At 38.8% G+C, this 21,835-nt stretch overlaps 1 protein-coding gene across 2 annotated transcripts in view; it reads left to right on the top strand.

Annotated features, from left to right (window-relative positions):
* Positions 1 to 21,835, top strand: part of arhgap42b (Rho GTPase activating protein 42b) — an 80,374-nt gene that overhangs the window by 26,807 nt on the left and 31,732 nt on the right. For both annotated transcript variants that reach the window (XM_085430660.1, XM_085430659.1), the window contains exons 3-4: positions 747 to 808; positions 17,665 to 17,736. In XM_085430660.1, the coding sequence (XP_085286786.1) occupies positions 747 to 808; positions 17,665 to 17,736 (134 nt within the window). The remainder of the gene's footprint in view (positions 1 to 746; positions 809 to 17,664; positions 17,737 to 21,835) is intronic.

Below are 21,835 nucleotides of genomic sequence, written 5' to 3'. Positions count from 1 at the left end.
TAAGATGATGCATGGGTCCCTATGCCAGGCTGTCGGGGTTGATAATGATGTTACTGTGTTGGCAAGCAGAGCAGCTCGACCGCTGCTAAATGGCTAGACATAGGGTGACACAGGGGCTGACCAAGACAGGCCACGTTGTATCTGGCCTTCTATTTAATGAAGCTGTAAAGCTATCAAGGCACAGTTCTGTGTCAGATAAGCCTCGATGCATTGTATGCTGAATTCATCTGGCCCTGCAAAATGTAATATAAGCCACTGAAGTATAACCCTGATGGCAGGAACATATCTCTATCACATCAGTCTCTCCTGTATTGTGACACTATATTGCAAACCCTAGCTGTGGGAGAAAATAAAGGGAAGCAATCAGTGGGTTCAATTGAAGTATTGTTTTTTGTTGGTTTATTATTCCTTTCTTTTTACTGCTGGTCTTGGCTTAAATTGGACAGCTGCATGCTTTTATTAGGTTCTAAAATGTACTGCACTGAAAGGTCTGAAGCTGCAGTGCAAATAAACATTTTAGCATCACGCCTCTCCAGTGCTCGTAGGGTGCCAGGACCAGCTGACGTTTAACGGCTATGCTTTTTTTTCTGCTTACGTATTTTTTTAATCATGTGACTGTGTCAACAGCCCAGTTCACTGTGTGTACTCTCTCAGCTGTGAATATATTGTGAAATGGGGACTCATACATACTGATATATATATTGACCAAACATTTTAATATGCCGATATGTCTTATTCTGTTTCAGCCCAGTCATTCAAAGAGTTCTCGCAGCTGTTGAACACCGTTGAAGAGGAAAGAAGACGCTTGGTAAGAATCCAATTTTAGACACCAAACAAAACCATAATTAAGATTTCAAACAGAAGCGCTGCAGTCTTTATTGCATCCGGTGATTGACAGCGATTTTTATAACTTGATATACAACAATAAAACAAAATCACATTCACTAAAGCAAATATTGCCAATTATCTAGTTAATAGTTTCCTCTTATTTTATTTTGCGTGCTGAAAGTACGTTCACTTTTAATCTGTTTGCTTTGCTAAATCCAAACATTCGATTTTAAACATGGATTTTGTGTCTGGAATTTATAGTAGTCAATCAAGACGATAGAAATATCAGTGAGTTTGTGGTTGCAGTGGGTGGTCATATAAAGTTTTGCCGCAATGCTAATGATTAGTTGATGTAGTTGCAGCTCACAAAAAGCAAAATGGAACAGTAGCTGTTTATTTTACCATAATGAAATCAATTTGATTTGTTACTTATACTGAGTACTTAGTAGATCTGCATTAACCTGTTGACCAGAGCATCACAGTCTCTAGTTACACAGCTTTACTAACTTAGTTTATAAGAACATAAGCTATTACTGAATTATAGGAACTGACATTCTTTAGAGGTTTTTATTCTTGGAAGAAACATTTTTCCTATAGGTTTCAGATGACTGGAAGTCAACAGAGCATAACATAATGATTGATACAGGTAGTAATATGAAAATACATTAAAACGGCAACGGAATGGAGAAACTTTGGCAAAACAATTTAAAGCCCCACATTTTCTTTGATGGATTTTTGAACTAAGATCGTTGGCTTTTTTTTTTTTAGCATGGTACAAAAAGTGGCAGTTATGGCTCCGGATGGCTGGTCTAAAGGTCAGAAAAAAAGGCTTCCAACTCCGCTGAATGCCTGCAGACAAACCAGGCATGACATAAAGGGCAAGGGCATTGGAAGGGGCCAGAGGGAGGGGCTTATGCCCCACCTGGTGTGAGAATGTTGCAGAACTGAGCCCACACACATACACACACACACACCTCAACCAACAGTATGGCTTTTTTTTTTCTTGGAGGATAAGCAGTTGACAGCAGACACGTTTTTTTGTGTGTTTGTCATAATTTAATTTTTTGGCTAATGACAGTATAGAGATATCTGTTGAAAGGAACAGAGTATTTGTCTGTGCACACCTCCACGTCATCTTATCCATGCATGGTTTTTCTAGTGTGGATTAGACGGTTAGAAAGCACAGTTGTAGAGTATAAACAGTACAGTGAAACATAAAATGCTTGGTAGTATTTTTGCTTTTACTTTATTTGTTTTAAAGTTGCACATCTTTAAAGTTTAAGTTTTACAACTTTGTTAGTTCCCCTGAGTCGATGTTTTCATGCAGAAAAAGAACATATCCCGTGTCTAGCATTTAAAGGTAAAAGTAGCTGTTTATGAAAGTGGCACTAAGAGATGTCTCAAGGCAGCAATTACATTAGTCTACATACTTCAGCTGTACATCTGATTTAAGAGGTCTGATATGCAAATGTGACCAGCTGTAGGTTAGCAGTTACAGGTTTTGCAATTACCTCAGACATTTTCATTAGAACTGTGTTCACTGTGACGGAGGAATCTACAAACTTTATACTGCCACGTTTTTTAGACTGCAGAGAGTAAATGTTTGATACCAAAACTTTTATTTGAGATAGCTCACTGAAGTTTAAGGTACAGATCTCACATAAGTTTGCATGTCTACAATATGTGGTTATTGTGGTTACATATATACAGCTATACTGACAAGCATTCACCCTCACATTCACACCCCACTTCTCACGCTAGGTAGCTGGGATGGGCTACAAGCTACCATATCAGATAAGTGTTAGACGATGGATGGATGGATGGACATGGCTATACTGTACCCATGCTTCTATGTTCTTGGATAGGCTTGCAATATATTTCTAAAATTATGTAGAGTTTCAGTGAATGTGAATGCGAATCTCACAGCTGACACTCAAAGCACAACTCAATTTTATGATGGAAAGAGTTGCACTTAAAGAAATGGGTCATCTCTCGTTAGACTACATACCTTTAAGGAATATTGTGTCATCCTAATCATTTTACAAGAATAAAGGTAACATTAATAAATGTATGTCATCTGTGAAACATGTTTCTTTTCTTTTTTTTCCAAAGCTCAGATGCTTACAAATGCATTAGATCATGCATCTTCTTCGCAGTTAGTCAATTATTGCCAATCTATTTCACTGGCATCGGAAATTTTAACCAAGGTTAACCTTTTGTTTAACCAGGAAGTGAGTTCTTGAGATAAATAAGCTGTTTTGCAAGCCTGTCCTGGGTTGATAATGGCAACATTAAGCTAGCATGCTTTTTTTGTTTGGCTTGTTTTTGGGGTGGTTTCACTAATCTGAGCTCCCAGAGAAAAACCTGCACAAGGGCTAAGGGCTTCTTGCTTTGAGTCATTAGCAAAGCAACAATTGATAAATCATTATTCCATGTGCTCTTTGGATGTTGCATTGATGCAACATCCAAAGAGCATTTTCTATACGTAAACATAATTATCATCTAATAAAGAGCAGCAGGCCTTTCATTAGTGAGGTTGCCAGGCAGGCCCTGAGTCAGAAGGAGACTGTTTAAGAGCTTTGTATTTGAATAGTGATCGTGGAGATTTCGTCTGCTTTCACACCACATCAAAATTCTTACAAAGTTAATTTTCACTGTCTGGGCCCAGAATATGCTCATAGAAGTGATTCTTAATCTGGCGAGATTAGCTGCCTGGATAAATAAAACAAATAAGCTGCTGATTCTTTTCACATTTCTAAGTACTTTGTTAGATTTGGGGGAAAATGTGTTAAGAAACCCACATGCTGAAGAGGGATGCTTATCTAGTGCATTCAAATGTTGGGAGTGCCTGACTTTTCTCACTATTGCCTTAATTGGTGTGTCATGACCTTGTGCTTGAATAAGAGAATGCAGCAGCTCTGACACCTGTGTTGCTCTGAGCTAGGAAGTAGTTCAGGAAGTGATGCAGAGCTTTCTAATTAAGACACCTGCATATACAGAGCATTAATGCAACGAAGAAAGTGCCAAAGTCTTCTGTATCTTAATTTAAATTCATATACCACGGGTAGTCATAATTGCTTGTTTGTGTGCCTGCAGCACCACTTCTAACAAACTTGATACTGAGTATGGGTGCATAGGTGGTAGCATGAAATACAGCAAAATGTGTGTGTACGGTATATTAACTTGTGGGTGTGAAACACCAGTGTAACCTTAGAAATGAAAATCTTGGGCTATGATGGAATCAGTGGTGGGCATAAATGCTTCTTGCATGATTAGTTAGAAATATCAAAGGAAATAAATGTGTTTTGGATGCACTGAGAGTCTTAAGGTTTGTACAGGTTATATATACAGGTTTGTCCTCTCCTGAATAAACATGCACTGTTGTTGTTTGTTTATTGCTTTTTGTATCTTTGTGTGTAATTCTCTTCCTCTGGGATGCTGGTGGTCATCTGGGGGCTGACAAAGAGGGTATAATTTATCTGTGCATTTATTAGGATTCAACACAAATACTAGGAAGCTGACACTAGTGCTACTGTAGACATAAAATTAAAAATTGACAGGACAGATACATATTAAAGCACGTTTGCATGTGCATTAATATGTAAATATTATGTAGTCGTGTCATTTCAAAATGGTGAAAAAAACAAAAACAAGTCAAAATGACAAGCAGAGACAAGCTGAACTGGATAAGAGAATTTAAATGACGGCACAGCTGAGAATCCAAAGTCATAGAAGTAAATTTAATAAATCAAAGCGGCTATGGCTAGGCAAAGAAGCTATGGGATGCAGCACTTCATTCATCTTTGATAGATTTAATAAGTAAAAACATATTCATAGCACACACACACACACACACACACACACACTTCCCCCCCTACTTGCTTGAAAAGTATCCTCTTTGCATCATCTTGCCTCTCTTCACCTAGCAGTCTTCTGTCTCCTCAGATTTCTGGAATATGCAAGAAACAGGGTTCTGATCTCTGCACTTTGAGCTGATTGTAATGTGATGCAGGAAGAAACGCTTTTTCTTATGGTTTTCTTTCTTTCTTGTTTTTTACCTGTGTGCATTCTAAATCTCTTGGGACACAGGTGCAATGTAACTAATGCCTTAGATAAACTTTGTATTTTTTAAATCCCCGTGGTGTGTAAAAGTGACTTTTTGATATCATTTTCCAAGAAGATTATTCAAGGATTTTGTTTACTTTGAACTGAATGCTGCCTTATTTTTTTCTCCATTGCTCCTATATATGAAATGGAAACTTTAAATGACTCACATGACTTGGGGCATAAAACTGTGAATGATGCTCCTCAGTAAGCTACAACAAGTACTTTGCTCATTTTTATAGAGCCAAACTGGTTATACCAAGTTCACTGATTGATATATACGTCCTAGTTTCCACTACAATAGCGTCTTGATTTGATTTGAATGACCATTCAAATGCTTTCGGAAAGCTTTGATGAGTCCAAGAATGTCATATTTGTCTTTTAATCACTCTTTTTTTTGTAGCAGATCAAATAAAAAACAAACTGCCCTCAAACTGTTAGCATACATCATTTTTGTACAGAGAAGGTCAAACATCCATAGATGACCACAAAACAAAAAATGAATGCTGTAGCACCCAGAATGTAAACACCTTTCAAGTCAAGTATAAAAGCTGATGAAAAAAGGTTAATGACACCACAGAGCTTATAGAGCTATTAAATTACTTGTTTTGCTATAAACAACATATTGGTGGCAACAAGCCAGTTATGTAGGAATAAAAGAAAAAGGGTTTAATATCAAACCCTTTAGATTATCTAAACTTGCAGTCAGTTTAGGTCTCAGCTAAAAATTAATAATGAATTCATTTTTATTTGAAATGATTAAATGAATATAAAATAAAGTCGAGTTTCTACCATGTTTTTATGCTGATATCACAGCTATATAATTTTCTTGTTAGTCTCGATATGACAACTCCACAGTATTTTTTTTTTAAACAGCTGGAGTGTTTTGTAAGGCTATACTCAAAAGACTGAAATAACCCATTTACATAAGCAGTCAGACCCTTCACTTCATACTTGGTTGATTCACCTTTGGCAGCAATCGCAAACTCTAGTCTTCCTTGGAATGAGCCACAAGCTTGGAACAGCTTTCTTCTGGTTTCTCCTATTCTTGGCAGAATTCTTTTAGCTTACCTAGTTTGATGGAAAGTGTTGGTGGATAACAACCTTGAGGCCTCTCCAGAGATTCTCCTGACTCTGGCTGAGATACTCCAGGACTTTTACAGAGTTTTCGAAAAGCTGGTCCTGTGATTTCTTCCTGGTATGCTTATTGTTGTCAAAATGTAAAACGTGTCTGACTTGCCAAACATTGGCACCGTTTTGATACTGCCTCTAAGACTATGCTTGACTATGGGGACGACTGCGAATTGCGGCCAGATTGTGAAATTATATTTTCAGCATATACGCGCTTTTCTTTTCATGGTTTGAGAGTTTGTCATGTGCCTTTTGGCAAACTACCAGCACGCTGTCATGTGCCTTTTTGTGATGAATGGCTTCCGCCTGGCCATTATACCAGAAGGCCTGATTGATGGAGTGCTGCTCTAATGGTTGTCCTTCTGTAAGTTTCTCCCATTTTCCCAAAGGAAATTTTGATCTCATTTATAGCGACCATTCGGTTAATCTAGTCTGACCAAGGCCCTTTTTCCTCAGTTACTCAGTCTGGCTGCTGATCAGATCTAGTAAGTCCTTAGGTGCTTTCAAACTTCTAACATTTAAAAATAATGCGCCATGTTGTTCTTTGTAGCATTTATAGTCCTCTTGAATTTTCCCTATAGCCTTTTATGGATGTTCAGGGATATTATATCCCTCTGTCTCATTGTTTGGCTTCCCCAGCTGTGAGACCTTAAATAAACAGTTACATGACTTTCCATTTAATTAAATTAGGTAAAAGTTGACCACAGTGAAAATCACCGATAGAAGCAGAATAAACCAGAGCCTAACTGCAATTCTAATAAAGTCTATTGTAGTCGAAGTCTAAATAGCAGACAGGTATCTCACACTGAACTACAAAGATGCAACAAAAAGTACTTCACAGCTTTTAATTCACAGTCAACTTTTCACTGTTACTGTGTGGCAATGCACAAAAAGGAAACTCCCTGAATCTCTTCCAGATCCACTGTCACAGTTTATGCATCTGACTGAGACAAACCAGGAGAAAAGTACAGATAACCAGAAAGTTTCATCTCAGTCTTTACAGCAGTTGGTCTTCAGAACTTAATTAGCACATCTCAAGCCAACACATGTTCACCAAATGTATGAAACATTTCCTAACAAGGAGACTATCCTATGCTCAAACCATGAAATATTGTGAGATATATCAGCTGAGACTTGACTCTCTGCTATTGTTAAACCACAATCACTGCCAGATGGTGTTTCTATTTTGCAGGTTTGTTTCCCCTAATAGATTACAGCAGACAGATGTGCTTGCAGCCACACATTAGTAAAAAGAATAGAAAAAAACTTGTCATGCTCAGACAGAGCAGTTGAAAACTTTCAGAAGCTGGCTGTGGGGGGAAAAAAGGAAGAACCCCTCCATCACATCTGGACTGAATCTGTAAGAAAAGCACAGACTGATGAGAGTGACTAAAAATGTAGATATTTCAGACTGGATATAGAGGAAATATGCATGTCTCAAATCAAGGTCCCTGTCATTTCTGGAGTATTACCTAGCGTGCTTTAAATCTAAGTTGCCTCTGGTGCTTGGACAAAACTCTTACCAGTAGCACAATTTCTGCAGGGTTTGCCAAGCATGAAGCTTTATATTGTCTGTTGGCTCAGCAGGCAGCCAGGCCTAAAATCTTTTTGCTTTGTGGCTTGTGATTGGCTTGTCAACTACCCAAGTGTGTTATTCCTCTTAAAAACTTCCCAAATTCTATCCTGGTAAAAAGATTTTTGCTATTATTCCCCAGTTGATTCCCCTGAATTCCCCTCCAACCATCAGAGAAATAGTGAAAATGGTTAAAGTTCTGCATGGTTTGAGAAGGTTCAGCATTGTTGAGCATGGATGGCATTAAGGAGAAGAAGGGCAGTGCCCTGATGTTGGGGCTCTTGGAGTGATATCCATGTCCCCTGGGATAAGGCTGCGCTGAAAAACACATTGAGTTTTCATGGTGTTGTTGCTTCTTTTTTTATATTTTGGTTACCTTAAGAGCAGCATAATATATTTGGGGGTTGGGAACAACTGAATTGCAGTTACTTTAAAGAACAGGCATGCATAAACACATCAGTAGATAAATAGCCCAAATATTTTAGTCACCTTTTGAAACAGTAACTCAAGCAGCGCAGTAGCTCAGTGTCTGCTGTCACTGCTGTGTGGAGTTTCCATGTGCTTAAGTAGTTTTCCTTTGGAAGCCTGCGTTTCTTCCACTATCAAGAACTTCCAAGGTTTATTGTTCTGTCATTGTGCCCTTTATGAAGACACTAATCTGGAGATGGAAGAATAGCAGCCAACAGACATTCACAGAAGAAGACGGGTATGTTGTGGGCAGCATAATTGCCCAACTTCCCACTGCAAGACTGGAGCTGGAGTCTATTCTTAAATTTTCCAGACTGCAACTACTCCTCCACAGTTATTTAAAGGAGTATCAAGAGCATTAAAATGCAATGTATACAATGTCAATATATATATATTTGTGTGTGTGTGAGAGAGAGAGGGAAATACACTTCTCAAATTCATTTCCCCCTTTATTAAAGAAAAGCATTCCCTAATAGTCCCTCAGCTGCATGTGATGCATTTATTCCCCATATTGAATTTCCTTTGGTTTACAAGTCATTCACAGACATGCAATTATACATATTTTGTGTCTTTGCCTGACATTAAATGCAAAAAGTGTGTCTGTGGTGAGCAATATGCTGCTGCTGTTTTCCCAGGATTTAACAGTACAGTAATTCTGCTATGTGGGTAGCTTGTGTGCTGGCCTGTGAACTGAGGAATGTCCCGTTGACCCTGAAACAACACAGTGAAATAAAGGCAGTCATTGTTCTGAGGCACATTCATGGTGGCTTGTTTAATGAAAGTCTGAAAAGTATTTGGAGTGAACATCATCAAACCGTTGTGCTACACGCCCCAAAGCTAAAGTAAACCTCAGTTAGTATGAGCAAAAATTTCTCTGGTTATCACCCACTCTGGTTAATACATGCCGGCATGCTATGGCTATGTTATTTGTTTAAGAAATCCTCCACATGCAGTGTTTGACTGAAATTCTTTATTGCAATAGATAAATGTCATTTTAATTTTAGATGTTTTCCTTAAATCTACTGAGGTTTATATCAAGACTTTGTAATAATAATGGATTGCATTTTATATAGCGATTTTCGGGGCCCTCAAAGCGCTGTACAATTCCACTATTCATTCACTCACTGGTGGAGGCAAGCTACAGTTGTAGCCACAGCTGCCCTGGGGCAGACTGACAGAAGCGAGACTGCCATATCGCCCCTCTGGCCATCACCAGCAGGCGGTAGGTGAAGTGTCTTGCCCAAGGACACAACGACCAAGACTGTCCAAGCCGGGGCTCGAACCGGCAACCTTCCGGTTACAAGACGAACTGCCAACTCTTTAAGCCACGATCGCCCTACGAGTAGCCCAAATCCCCACTTTGGGATACTTTTAGGATATTTTCTTGGAAAAGAAAATATGTTCAAAGTAAAGAATCTGTCCTATTTCATGATTCATTTTCCTTCTTGTGACAGTTACTTTTTACTTCCAAATAATGTGCTAAGTAATGATAATGCTTTAACAGCATAGCCCCCCCCCCTCCCAAAACCAATTTTCTCATAAAGCAGGCCATATTGATTGGTACTGGTGCATGGAAGTTGTGACTTCCGATCATGCAGTGAGTGATAGAAACCAGAGAAATAACCTGAAAGAGTTGAAGATTGTCACTGTTTTGAAACCAGTTCATAACACACTAGTGTAATTTCTTTCCTCTTCATTGCTCTTGTTATCTTTATGCTTTCTGCTTGTTACTGTATGTTACACTTGAGTAAAACAAGGTCACTGATTCATCTGATGGAGAGCATTTTCTCTCTCCAAGCAGAACCCAGTGGTATGTGTGGAGGGACAGTAACTGTGTGTGTATATGTAAGCATTTAAACACTGCAGAGAGTACAAGTAACAGTACTGTAGAAATTAATTTCACCAAAACAATAACGTGGCGCACAGTGTGACGTCAAAAAAGGCGCACACCTTTGACGCTGCGCTTTCTCCGTTTTTCTCGTCCACACGTATATGCAAAAATGGAGTTTTTGAAAATATCCACCCTGGCAGGCGTTTTTAGAAATCTCAGTTTTCAGTGACTGAAAACGCCGTTTACGTGTGGACGAAAGGTGCAAACGCATAGAAAAATCTGCGTTTTCAAAAATACCTGGGTACGTGTGGACGTAGCCTAAAATTCATCGTCATCGTTTTAGAAAGTCTCCGTTTTGAAATGTATGCGTTTTCAAAAGAGCGTTTTCAAACCGCTGCGTTTTTCCTTGAGGAAAACGCCGTCTCAGTGTGGACGGAAGGCCAAAACGGAGAGAAAACGATGCGCTTTCAAACGAAAACGCATTAGTGTGGACGTAGTCTGAGGCTACATCCCGGGTATTTTTGAAAACGCAGATTTTTCTATGTGTTTGCACCTTTCGTCCACACGTAAACGGCGTTTTTGGTCACTGAAAACACAGATTTTTAAAAACTCCTGCCAGGGTGGATATTTTTTGAAAACTCAGTTTTTGCGTTTACGTGTGGACGCAGCATCAAAGGTGTGCACATTTTTTGACGTCACACTGTGTGTCAGGTTATTGTTTCGGTGAATTGAATTTCTACAATGGCGGACGAAGACAAAATACTGTTACTGTTAATTTTACTTTCTGCAGTGTTTAAATGCTTACATATACACACACAGTTACTGTCCCTCCACACATAGGACTCAGTTCTGCTTCTATGCGCCATCTTTTTTTACTCTTTCCCACGCAGGCTGACTTCTGATTGGCCAACATTTCTACACAGATAGGAATATAGCGCCACCTGCTGCTTTGGCATGTTCCTAGCAGCGTTTTCCTTCGTTTTTGGCTTTTACGTGTGGACGGGATTTTTAAAAAAACGAAAACGGAAAATCTCCGTTTTCAAAAATACCCATGTACGTGTGGGAGTAGCCTGAGATGCTCACTCACTCATTGCCAGGTGTACTAACTTTTACGGTCTTTTAAGATTTAGTATGCTAGTTAGGCTTCGACACACGGTTATTATGACGAATAAATATTACTGCTTTTTAATTACCAAGTAGCAATTTCTAAATTAATTTACAATAATGTATAAATAACCTTGTAAGATTTGCCAAAGTGTTATAGATTTTATTATTGTTTTGAGTTCCAGGTATTGCTCATATTTTAAGGTACTGGTAAGGCCCAAATGTTACTCATGAAAACTAGGTAAGAATATCTGTTTATCACCACTTTATAAAAATCTAAAAACCTTTTCCATTTTGTGGCTCTTTTAATATTGCAGCTCTTTACCTGCAGACTGTTTGATACATAGGGATAAATGTGTGCAGACAGCAATCACAGCAGCCTCAAACTCTGGTAGCAAGAAAGGTCAAGCAGTCTCTAACTGTGCTTAAAACAAACAACAGAAAATCCTCATGGGACCCACAAACCAGCTACTATCTCCATTTCAGCAGTTTCTTTATATCCTTGCTTAACAGCTTACTCGCCAATCACATTTGTGTAGGGCAAACGTGTCACATCTATTCTCAAACTGTTGTGTTACTTTGTCTGCAGTAGGTTTGCTTTTATTTCATAGCTCATAAAAGTTAGGGAAGAATAGCTTTGCAGCTTGCTGCAGGTGCCACTGCTGCACTAGATAAAGATTTAGCTCAACGAGATTGTTACCCGCCTGACACACACACACACGCACACCTTCTCTGCAAAACAATCTGCAGAGAGAATGACAGACACGCATATCTATTGCAGTTGTATCCCATTGTCAGCATGAAATAGAAAGTTTTATTTTGTCATGATGATACGGACGATAATGTTTATTATGCATTTAACGCACTGTATTAATTAGGTTTTGGGGGCTTTGCTTCCGCATCTTTAATAAGTTTGACTAATTCCTTTTTGGTTGCTGCTGCTATCACTGTGGTTATTGGTGTGGTGTTATTGTTGCTGATATTTTTATTTGATGCCGCCGGGTGTTACTAGGTGTAATACAATTCAGGACAAAGAAGTACAGACGTCTAGCACGCAGTCTTTTTTCATGTAAGGCACACCCACTCATGTTATTGCATTTAAAGGCTGCGCCAGCAGTGCTTGTTAACATTCCTCAGATAGTCATCAGCAGTATTTCTCTACTGGTTTTTACGCTTAATAAATTTGCACAATTATACATTCAAATTAGCTTCATTTCAGCCCCAAAGGCTTTAGATGACCATTTATAACTGACAGCTAAACAAAGGTGGGAACCTAAATGGGAAAATTAAATCACCTCCAAGAACGAAAGCCACTGTAAGCATGCTTAGTTAAGCCAATAACTTAATATTTATCACCAGGAGACTTATTCGTGCTGCAAAGGAAGAAGGACTGCTATTCTAGCAGATAACTAGAATCTGCTAGAATATATAGTATCTATTTGTTATATTATAACAAATAGATACTGACCAAAATCTGCTGATTGATATGATTCTTTCTTATAATATATAATAAACAAATCAAACAGATTAAAATTAGGAAGTTTTTTGTATTTTTCTCGTTAGATGTTAACCATTCTGGAAAATTGTGACCTGTTTCTGTCACAGGATTTTACTAAATTGTCACAGTTGACAGATTTTCACTTGCAAGCACCCACCGATAAAACACCTTCTTGTCAGGGCCCAGTTGGCTTTTTACAGAACTGTTTTTTCCGCCTGGAGCCACATTTTCTTGGAAAGTGTGCGTGAGGGTGAAACTGCTACAACAACAACAAACAGAAATATGCTTTTTCATTTGAAAGATAGTGCAGCACGGTGGCCGAGCGGGCTTTTATGACGCCTCTTCAGCCAGAGAAAAATGGCAAGCCCGGTGTGTATGCATGTGGGTGAGTTTGTGTGTATTCAAAAACCAAGCGATTCAGTTGATTTGCAATGAAGAAGCACGGCTTTAGGTGTATTAAGTTGGAGTTTCATTGTGAGGACGCTGTCAAAACGGAACGGGCAAAAAGCCTATAAAAGTTATTTACTGCCCTGTTATAGACTTACATACTGAAACCGGTGAGACGGCACAATATACAGTTTAATGCTAGAGTGATTATAAACTGCAAGTGAAATGCACCAACACAACCAAGGAACCACGGCCACGAGATATGCACTTTAAGCCATTCTAGACGATCTGAAACATAATAAATAATATAAATATTTGCATAGAATATGAAATGGTTTTACCCAAAATGTGTTTTAGCAGCAGTTGTAAGTCATAGAGGTGAACATGAGAGGTGCTCTTCTAATAAAAGCTGGCCTAAGTAATGATTATTTACAGGCTTTCTCTGCAGTAAACATAGATTAAAGAGGAAACTTAAAAAAAGTCTGATATCCAGCAGAATATTTTTATTAAGGGAAAGATGAATGATACATGATGTTTCCAAAGGGTTTAAAGTTGATATTCACATTTAAATCGGTTCTAAAGATGTGTTTGAAAGGGGAAAATTTGAATTGGTACACTTCACAGTATTCAATTTGAGCTGGCCTTGGTGGCATTCTGGTCGGCCTCTGCAAATTAACCTCAGAGTAACACTTTTGATCTGCTTGATGTTTAGACTGGTAAAAGCAGGAGCATGGGAAATACAGCACATTGACATTCCTCTCCCTATCTGATAATGAAATTGCTTAGCGCTATTGCATCCTTTCAAGCATCACACTGTGCTCGCTCATATGGATTTAATCCTGTTGAGAGAGGCTGTTGCTGAGGGCATTCGGCACAATGCCAGTTTGAAAGTAATCCATTGAGTCTTAAATAAGATGGCCTCTTTCAAGTTTAACTGTCTGAATCAGCTTATTGGAAGATAATAATCGGAAATCTTGAACATTTTAAATGTATTTTCCATTGCTTTGAATGTAATATGCATTAACTGACACAAGAAGTAATCACGCTCCTATTATATCTAAATCCTGTCAGATTTCAGGTAGCAGTCGCCTTCAAGGACAATTAAACTCAACAGTCATCGACTCAGAAATCCAGAGAAGAACAAACTTGGTATTTTTATCTTGCTTTCAGTCGCTTTCAAATATTAGATCATAATCTCAAAAGCCTGGAGTGCTGTGTATTTAATTGTCCTGTCTATTTAGCTGAACATGAAAAAAGTGTCGTTCTTGCTGTTGAGACGGTAGATAACACAACGACTTCAATACGACTGGAGGATTCTAACAGCTAAGAGATTATTTTTTTATATAACAGATCTGATGACCATCAAATGTCCTCTGTGCTTCTGGTGGAGTATTACTTGTAACCAAAGAGACTTGATTTATCTTACAGAGCTCCATCATGCTTTTAAACCCCATCTGGTGATGAATCATTTTGCAGGTTGCGAGATGATATTTTATATGTAAAGCACTTCCTACTTCAAATTTCCATCAAGCACCTGATTTTAGATGAAGGTTAAAGACTAAATAATAGGTTAAAATGTTCAATTTTGTTTTAATATAACCTGAAATTATTTCAAATTCCCCCAAATGTTATTTGAGTCAAAAAGAGTAGTTAAAAAAACACACAAGCTCAAGATTACTGAACAATAGATTCTCAAGGTGCCCTGTGGTATCTGGCATGAAAACCTTTGCAGCAGAGACCTTAAATCTGGGCAGATGCTAGCTTGAGCCACCACAATCAGACTTATTACAGTACATCCCCCAACTCCCTTACCAGTTCATGGTTTGTCTTTCCTCCTATTTTTAGTTGTCTTGACAAAATAATTTGGCTTACCTACTCATCCTCATCTGTTCCCTTCATGTTTAATATATGAGAGAGGGACAAGCTGTTATTCATTTATGTTTGAGTAATCACAACATTTTGCTGGAATGCTGTATGTTGTATGAGTAATTGATTATAGTATTAAACAGAAGTTTCGAGATGTTGTGGTTTTGAAGTTACTGTACTTTGCAAAAGTCTTGAGCTACTCCTCATTTGTTTTATATGTTATTGGTTTCTGATTTTATGTTTTGAAGTCTGTTCTGTTTTTGTTCTGTTTTTTAGTGTTGTTACTATTAGGGCTGTTCAATATAACCATATATATCAGATGACGATATAAAAACGTCTATCGTTGCATTTTACGCTATCGTTTGTTTCGTGGTGTCGCAAAATGAACTGTTTATTGCAATATTTTTTCATTATTTTGATGGTCACTGTAGTGGCTATATTAATTTCTTAAAGTTCTCGCTCTCTCTTATATTTAATATAACCACACTACAGACAGATAAGCGCTTGTTTTTATGCGTTGTCGTTATTTCCACATAAACCTTTCACAATAAAGCTCAAGATCCTGTTGAGACTTTTCAAAATAAACTGAATCACGTGAAAGATCTAGAGTATTTACAGATGAGAAGCAAAAAAGAGCCGCCTGGTGCTAAAAAATAAACCTTAGACTCAAACAGAACAGGCTTTTCCCCGCAGCACGCCGTGTAATAAATACTCACAAAGAAAACGGCGGCTGTTACAACCTATGTCTAAAAATGTATAGTTTCATGCATCGGTTAAAACACTCGACTCCAGGTACACGACGCCCAGCTGGAAACACTTCACACAAGACGAGCTGCCCGAGATTCACAGAATTTACAGAAAATGTTACATTTTTGTGATTTATATCGTTATCGGACGATAGATGTCTTAATATCGGGATATGAGATTTTGGTCATATCGCACAGCCCTAGTTACTGTCACCATCTTTGTTATTTAAGCCAAAGGGGGCTGTATTTTAACAAGAGTGCTAAGTTATCAGCTAATGCTGGCAAGCTAGGTTAGAAAGCTACATCCATAAACATATACAAAGAGAGATTTCTGCTAATTACTTGTAACACAATAACACGATAATTTCATTCAATTATTTTCAAATTAAAACACAGTTTGTCAAGAACCGAAGTTCAACACACAAGCTGGACCCAGGAGCAGAACACACACACAGCGGTACGAGAGAAAAAATAAACTTTATTATAACTGAGAGTGTCCCGGGAGAGTAGAAGGGAGAAAACGCACGGAACCAGAGAAACCGAGGGACCGGGAGAAGAATCGCGCAGGAAACGCCGAGAGCGGGACCGTGGGAGGGATGATAGCGGGGCCAAGGGAACCGGAGGGAGGGGTGAGGGTCCGTGGGGAGAAGCTCCAGAAAGGGCGAGGCGGCTGGGGTTGATGGTGATCCAAATTCTGGACAGGCAGGTGGACAGGCTGGTGACTCAAAACACGCCGAGCAGTGATCGCTGAAGGACGATTACGGACTGGCGTGGAGCAGCAGGCTGGGCAGGATTAAATGGTCCACCTGGCGATCGCCTGGGATGGGATGCAGGTGTGGAGTCAGCGGCCACGCCCACGGGAGTGGGCATCCCATCAGCACCTCAGACGCCAGGCCGCGGACCATGACACAGTTTTCTTCTCTCGTTTCTTGACATTTACTACAGGGGCTAACTTAAAAAAAAAAATCAGCTCTAAAGCTTAACATGGGTTTCATTTGAAGCCCTTTTGAACAGCTGCAAAATTTGTGACTGTAGTGTAATCATAGTGCATTATTACAACAAGTAAAAGTTACATATTTACTCTACAAGATTTTAACATCCACATCATAAAGGGAAAATGAAAACACTGCAGGCTAAAGAGATTGCATCTTCCTTTTCAAGTCACTCATTCTGGTTGGGTTCGGAGCTGACAGGGTTATTTTTAGACAGTGAAAATATGCTATGATTAATGGTTCAAAACAAAGACTCCATCTCGAGAAAGTCTGTGTTCAGAGGACTGTAGCTGGGAAGCTGATAGTCATTCTGAGCTGACACCACTAAATTAGTGCTGTTATCATAGATGTATCATAGAGCCCAGCCCTCAGTTTATCACTGGACAGAATAACACCTTAAATCAACCTTAGAGGCATGTCATTTATGGCAGTGCTTCCTGTGCTCCACCAGTGGTGGGTGAAAGCTCATACACAGAAAATTCAGAAGCACCTTAATGGCACCTTTTTGAACTGCTCACCTGCAGTTCAACATAGACAGTAATTGACACAGTGTATCTCAGCTTTTCAGTTTCTGTCTGGAATAAAAGCGGAGTGACTCCTCCAGAGACCTTTTTTCCGGTCACAGAAGAGGTCACCAGTATGTAGAGACATACTTCAAAAATTTTAATGCATTGCCAATTGAACTTGTAGAGCTGTGCTGCTGCACTGTGTTATAACTCACCAAGATTTGACAATACTGGTGCATCAAAGCTCATATAAAAAGGCTCCGTTTTTGTCTGCCTTGCAAGACTATTGTTGAGTGCTTTATCTCATAGATCTGCTGCACTCATTTCGGTTCCGTGCAGTCACACATTGTTCATTGTCGCTGGCTTAAGAAATATTATTAAATGTGATTGCTCCATCTTCCACATGTATTTTCAACTGTGTTCGACTTAAGCTGAATGATTCCATAATTTCCTGTGGGACACATTTGTAGACCAAGCTTATTGTTAAAAAAGTGAATGCCTGCCAGATTACATTTTTGTGATATTTTCTTTCTAATAATTCTTTTTGAAATAGTCTGAAGACTCGGGTTCTATCTTTCAGTCAAACTGACGTCTGTCTGTATCACTGCTTTCTTATGATTTTCATTTCAGATTCAGAATGCAGATGATGTGTTGATTACTCCTTTGGAAAAATTTCGTAAGGAGCAAATCGGCGCTGCGAAGGTAAGAGACCACCTACATGTGCAATTAGTAGCTGAACAGCGCAGGATATTTCATGTATTCTGACACGCTCACCTCCTCTCCTAAGCCCCTTCATTTTCACTACAGTATGTAAATCATTAATTAAAAGTAAAATGTGACACTACCAAGAGAAGTGCCCTGCCCCTAATTAATGAGGCTAGTAGGGGGTATAAACAAATGTGTTGCTCTGCAATTGTGATCTTAAACGGTATTAACTCTTTTTAGTTTTCTATAGTAGTTAGTTTATATTCATTAAAACAAGACATATTGGACATTTACTATTTCTGTATCCAACTATGTTAATTAGCACAAACTACATTTGACAGATTCCCCGTTTTGAAAACCACATTAATAATACAATACTTTATCCCATGCCATATTTCACTTCATTTTAATATAAAAATAAACTTTTTTGTGCTGTGAAAAGGGCACTGCACGATAAAATTCTAGCTGCAAACTTTCAGCATCTAATATATTTCACCTTCACCCATTTTATAATCAGATTACTTTAAACCTGATACGTATAATGCAGTCCTCACTAACCTATTGCATACAGGCTTTTGATACCAGTAGGGGTGTTGCTTGAAGGCATCCTGGTTCCACAGTGGACATGTTGTTGAGGCTGAAGCTGACTGCAAAGAACAGTGTGGGTTTGTTGCCACAAGCCATGCTTTCATTCCTGGCCAACGCAAAGGCATAAAATGAAAGTACAGCAGCTTGTTTGTGGTTATTCCCTTGGTGAGATCACACATGAACAAGCTTGTAGAATGCAAGCCTTTGCACTGCTCTCTCACACAGTTTGCAAGTTCATTCCTAACTTTATATTGAACTATGAATCATTTGCACATCTTTACACAACCCTGACCCCTGTGATGGTCAACCTAGCCTCAAAGTTAGACTCGCACATTTTGATTTATTTCACATGACTTGACAGCCACTGGTCTGTAAAAGCAGTCACCTTACTGTACGTCCAAAATAATGGAACAATCTCTCTTCACAGCGCTGAGGTGTGAACATAAATCATCTCCTTCTTCTGTCCAGGCCAAATAACCGATGTCACTTCATGTCTTAGGCATCACATGTATCTACCATAATGAAAAAGCACATTTTGCTTCCATTTCTTTCTCTCACTTCCCCATCACAGTGTTCAGTGCAATTGCATTGACTGACTATGTTTATAAAATAGTTCCTTAAAAGCCACAGCCCCTGTCACTCCCACTGCTGCTTATTTCCTCCGACCACTTTCTCCTAATGGCTCTCTCCTCCTACGGCCTATCCCCCGCTAAACATTAGCCCAACTAGAGTGAGATAAAAGGCTGACATCATGAGTGGCTGAGCAACTTTCCACTGTTCCGAGAATCTGGAGAGATCTGCAGGCTGTCTGACCCTTCCAGTTACTGCATTTCATGTCTGAGAACATAAGGTGGACAAATTGGGAGCTCTTGCCTTATATGGGTGTGCTTCGAGTAATCCCAAAGAGGTTACGTACCACTGTATCAGCTTCTTAGGCACAAGCACAACACTTCCATAGCAGCAACTCACTAGCAGATTGACAGCAGCACTATAGGACATATTAGGCACGGTCTGCTTAGCACAAGGCTGATCCAAATGTTTGGAATGAACCCCCTCAAACTTCAGTGCAGTCTACTGTAAATACACATGCTTCCAGAACTCAAACAATCACATATTTTCACCGGAGCACCATATGCACTGGCTGCCAGACTGTGATGTAGAACTGAAATTGTTGTTACACTTCTTCTTTTTACTCTCAGGTATATGTTTCTGTTGCTTTCCCAGGTAACACAAACAATACTTTCAGAACTGAAATAAGAATCGAGAATGATCCTAGTTTCTGTTTATTTATACTGCTACAGTGACCACAGTTTACTTAATGGAGAGTAAATATGATGAACAGTTTGCTTTGTTCACCATGTTTAGTGTTCAACTTCTAAAACATCTGTAATATTCATTTGTGTTTAATGAATATTCATTAATATTTTATGATTTATTTATTTTTTCAAAAGTGGGCCTGAAGTGTCACATAGAGCTGATGTTAAATTAGTACTAGAAAGCTTTGTGCACATTTAGGGGGGCAATGTGTGTGTATTTAGTGGTTGTCAGACCTTGAAATTTAAATAGGCCCCAGGGACACTTTGTCAAGGAAATACCAGGGGGTGTCTGACTGTGGGTGGCATTCTTCCTGTCGGAAGTTTTGACACTATTATATTGCCTTCAAAGATCGTCTTCAACATTAGGGGCACTGTGGGGGTCCCACACTTACTGAGTGTGAGGAATTAGTGCAAATAGACCCAATTGGGATACAGATGGCCACCAATGATTTGCAAGGTCCTACTGTACAAAGCGTGGTTAGACATCAGATGATTCTTAACTAGATTAGATATGACTTTTCCATCTATGCTGCATAATCCTAAAATATGCTGCTGAGTCAAGGGATCAATTAAAGTGGCCTGGGGATACACCTGCCAGCTGTGGCCAAAACCTTTGCAATCACACAGATAGGAACAGTATATTTTTATACCTTCATTAACCTTGGAATTTTTCAATCAGTCACTAGATGTAGGTAAGTGCCTCTTTGCGTGCACATGACTGAGAACTTTTACTTGTATCCAATATACTTTAAATTGTATTAAAATACTGGAAAACAGGGCTGGCCCACAGACAGTATAAAAGATGATTATAGCTACAGTGATGTCAACTGCTGATTTCTAAAGTCCTGTTTTTGAGCCTGAAGATAAGCGTTTTCATCGTTAGCATCTCGGTTTCAAAGAACAGGATGTAACAAAGAGGAATGGACTGACTGTAAAGCTGCTTGCTCATTGGCTAATGATTCGTCAATCATAAGTAGTTAGCTAATCAGCATACCATAGACAAGTCTAAACATAGTGTGGCCAAGATTTACAAAGAAGTTCTACTGAGAGCATAAACTCATCAGATCAGTCTTCAGATCCCTTCTAGTGTAATGCAGTGTAGGATGACTTTGTGTAACGCCATAGAGTAGCCAATTATGAAGTGTTTTTTACACTAAAAAATAAATGACATTTCATTTAGAGAGTTTCAAAAAAGTTCAACTTATCCATAATTATATTAGGGATTTTTGAGCTATTTAAAAGCGAGAAATAACTAGATCCTTCCGTTAGCCATTGCTAGCAACAAGCCAACAATTAGCTTTCCGTAAAAGCATGGGTTATGGCAGTGGGAAAAGATGGTGAATTCTCCTGTCAGCTCATAGTTTTGGTCCTGTCTGCCTGATTTAATCTGGCTTGCTCACCTGGCACTGGATCCCAGAATTGACAATGGAATGTTCCATGCAGTACAATCCACGGAGGTGGACTTAACATGTTTTTATATTACAGACTAGACACTGTCTGGCCTTACAAGAGCCAAAGAAGACAAACTGCCTTTACTACCCTGCTCTTTTAGCTCTCATCGCAGCCCTGAAAATGTGAAGTGAGCATACCTCCCCCACCAGCAGAACTTTTGAAACACTTCATTTTGAAAAGAAAAAAAAAACAAAAAACCCTGGGCAACATAGAGTTGTACACGTTTATGTGTCACTACTTCATTAACTATTCACAACAATCAATTAGTTGAAGCACAGACAAGCTGGTCGGGCGTCAGGAGCTGTCAAACACACAAACAGATTCACACTTTTACTGTGAAATAATTTGTTACACAGCAGCTGTCTGATCAGACAAGTCTGAATATTTTTATGTTAAAAGTCTGATCCATTTATTAAAGTTAAAAATATTTGTTTCAGTTTCCCCCTTAAATTCAAAGTCAGTAACAGCAGTTGTGGTTATGTGGTTATATTATTGCACAGATGTTAACCATAAAAAGTGGGACCTCTCAGAATATTAGTACTTATAAAAACATGGGAGCAGGCAGTCTGATAATGAACTAGTTAGGGTGTTATTATTGTCTTGTTAAACTTCACAGAAGAGATGTTTCCTCTCAAACATATAGTGTTATCGTTCTATCTGATTTATTTCAAGGGCCAGTTAATCCAAATTACCAAAGCAGAGTTGACAAGCTTCAAATATCATCATCATATCATTTCCCT

Source organism: Copadichromis virginalis, linkage group LG14, assembly GCF_057382275.1.
Source record: "Copadichromis virginalis isolate Kocher_CV1m ecotype Utaka linkage group LG14, C_Virginalis_male_GT1.1, whole genome shotgun sequence".
In the NCBI taxonomy this organism is placed as follows: domain Eukaryota; kingdom Metazoa; phylum Chordata; class Actinopteri; order Cichliformes; family Cichlidae; genus Copadichromis; species Copadichromis virginalis.
The sequence above is the reverse complement of the archived record's forward strand: the minus strand, read 5'-3'. Positions and strand labels throughout refer to the sequence as shown.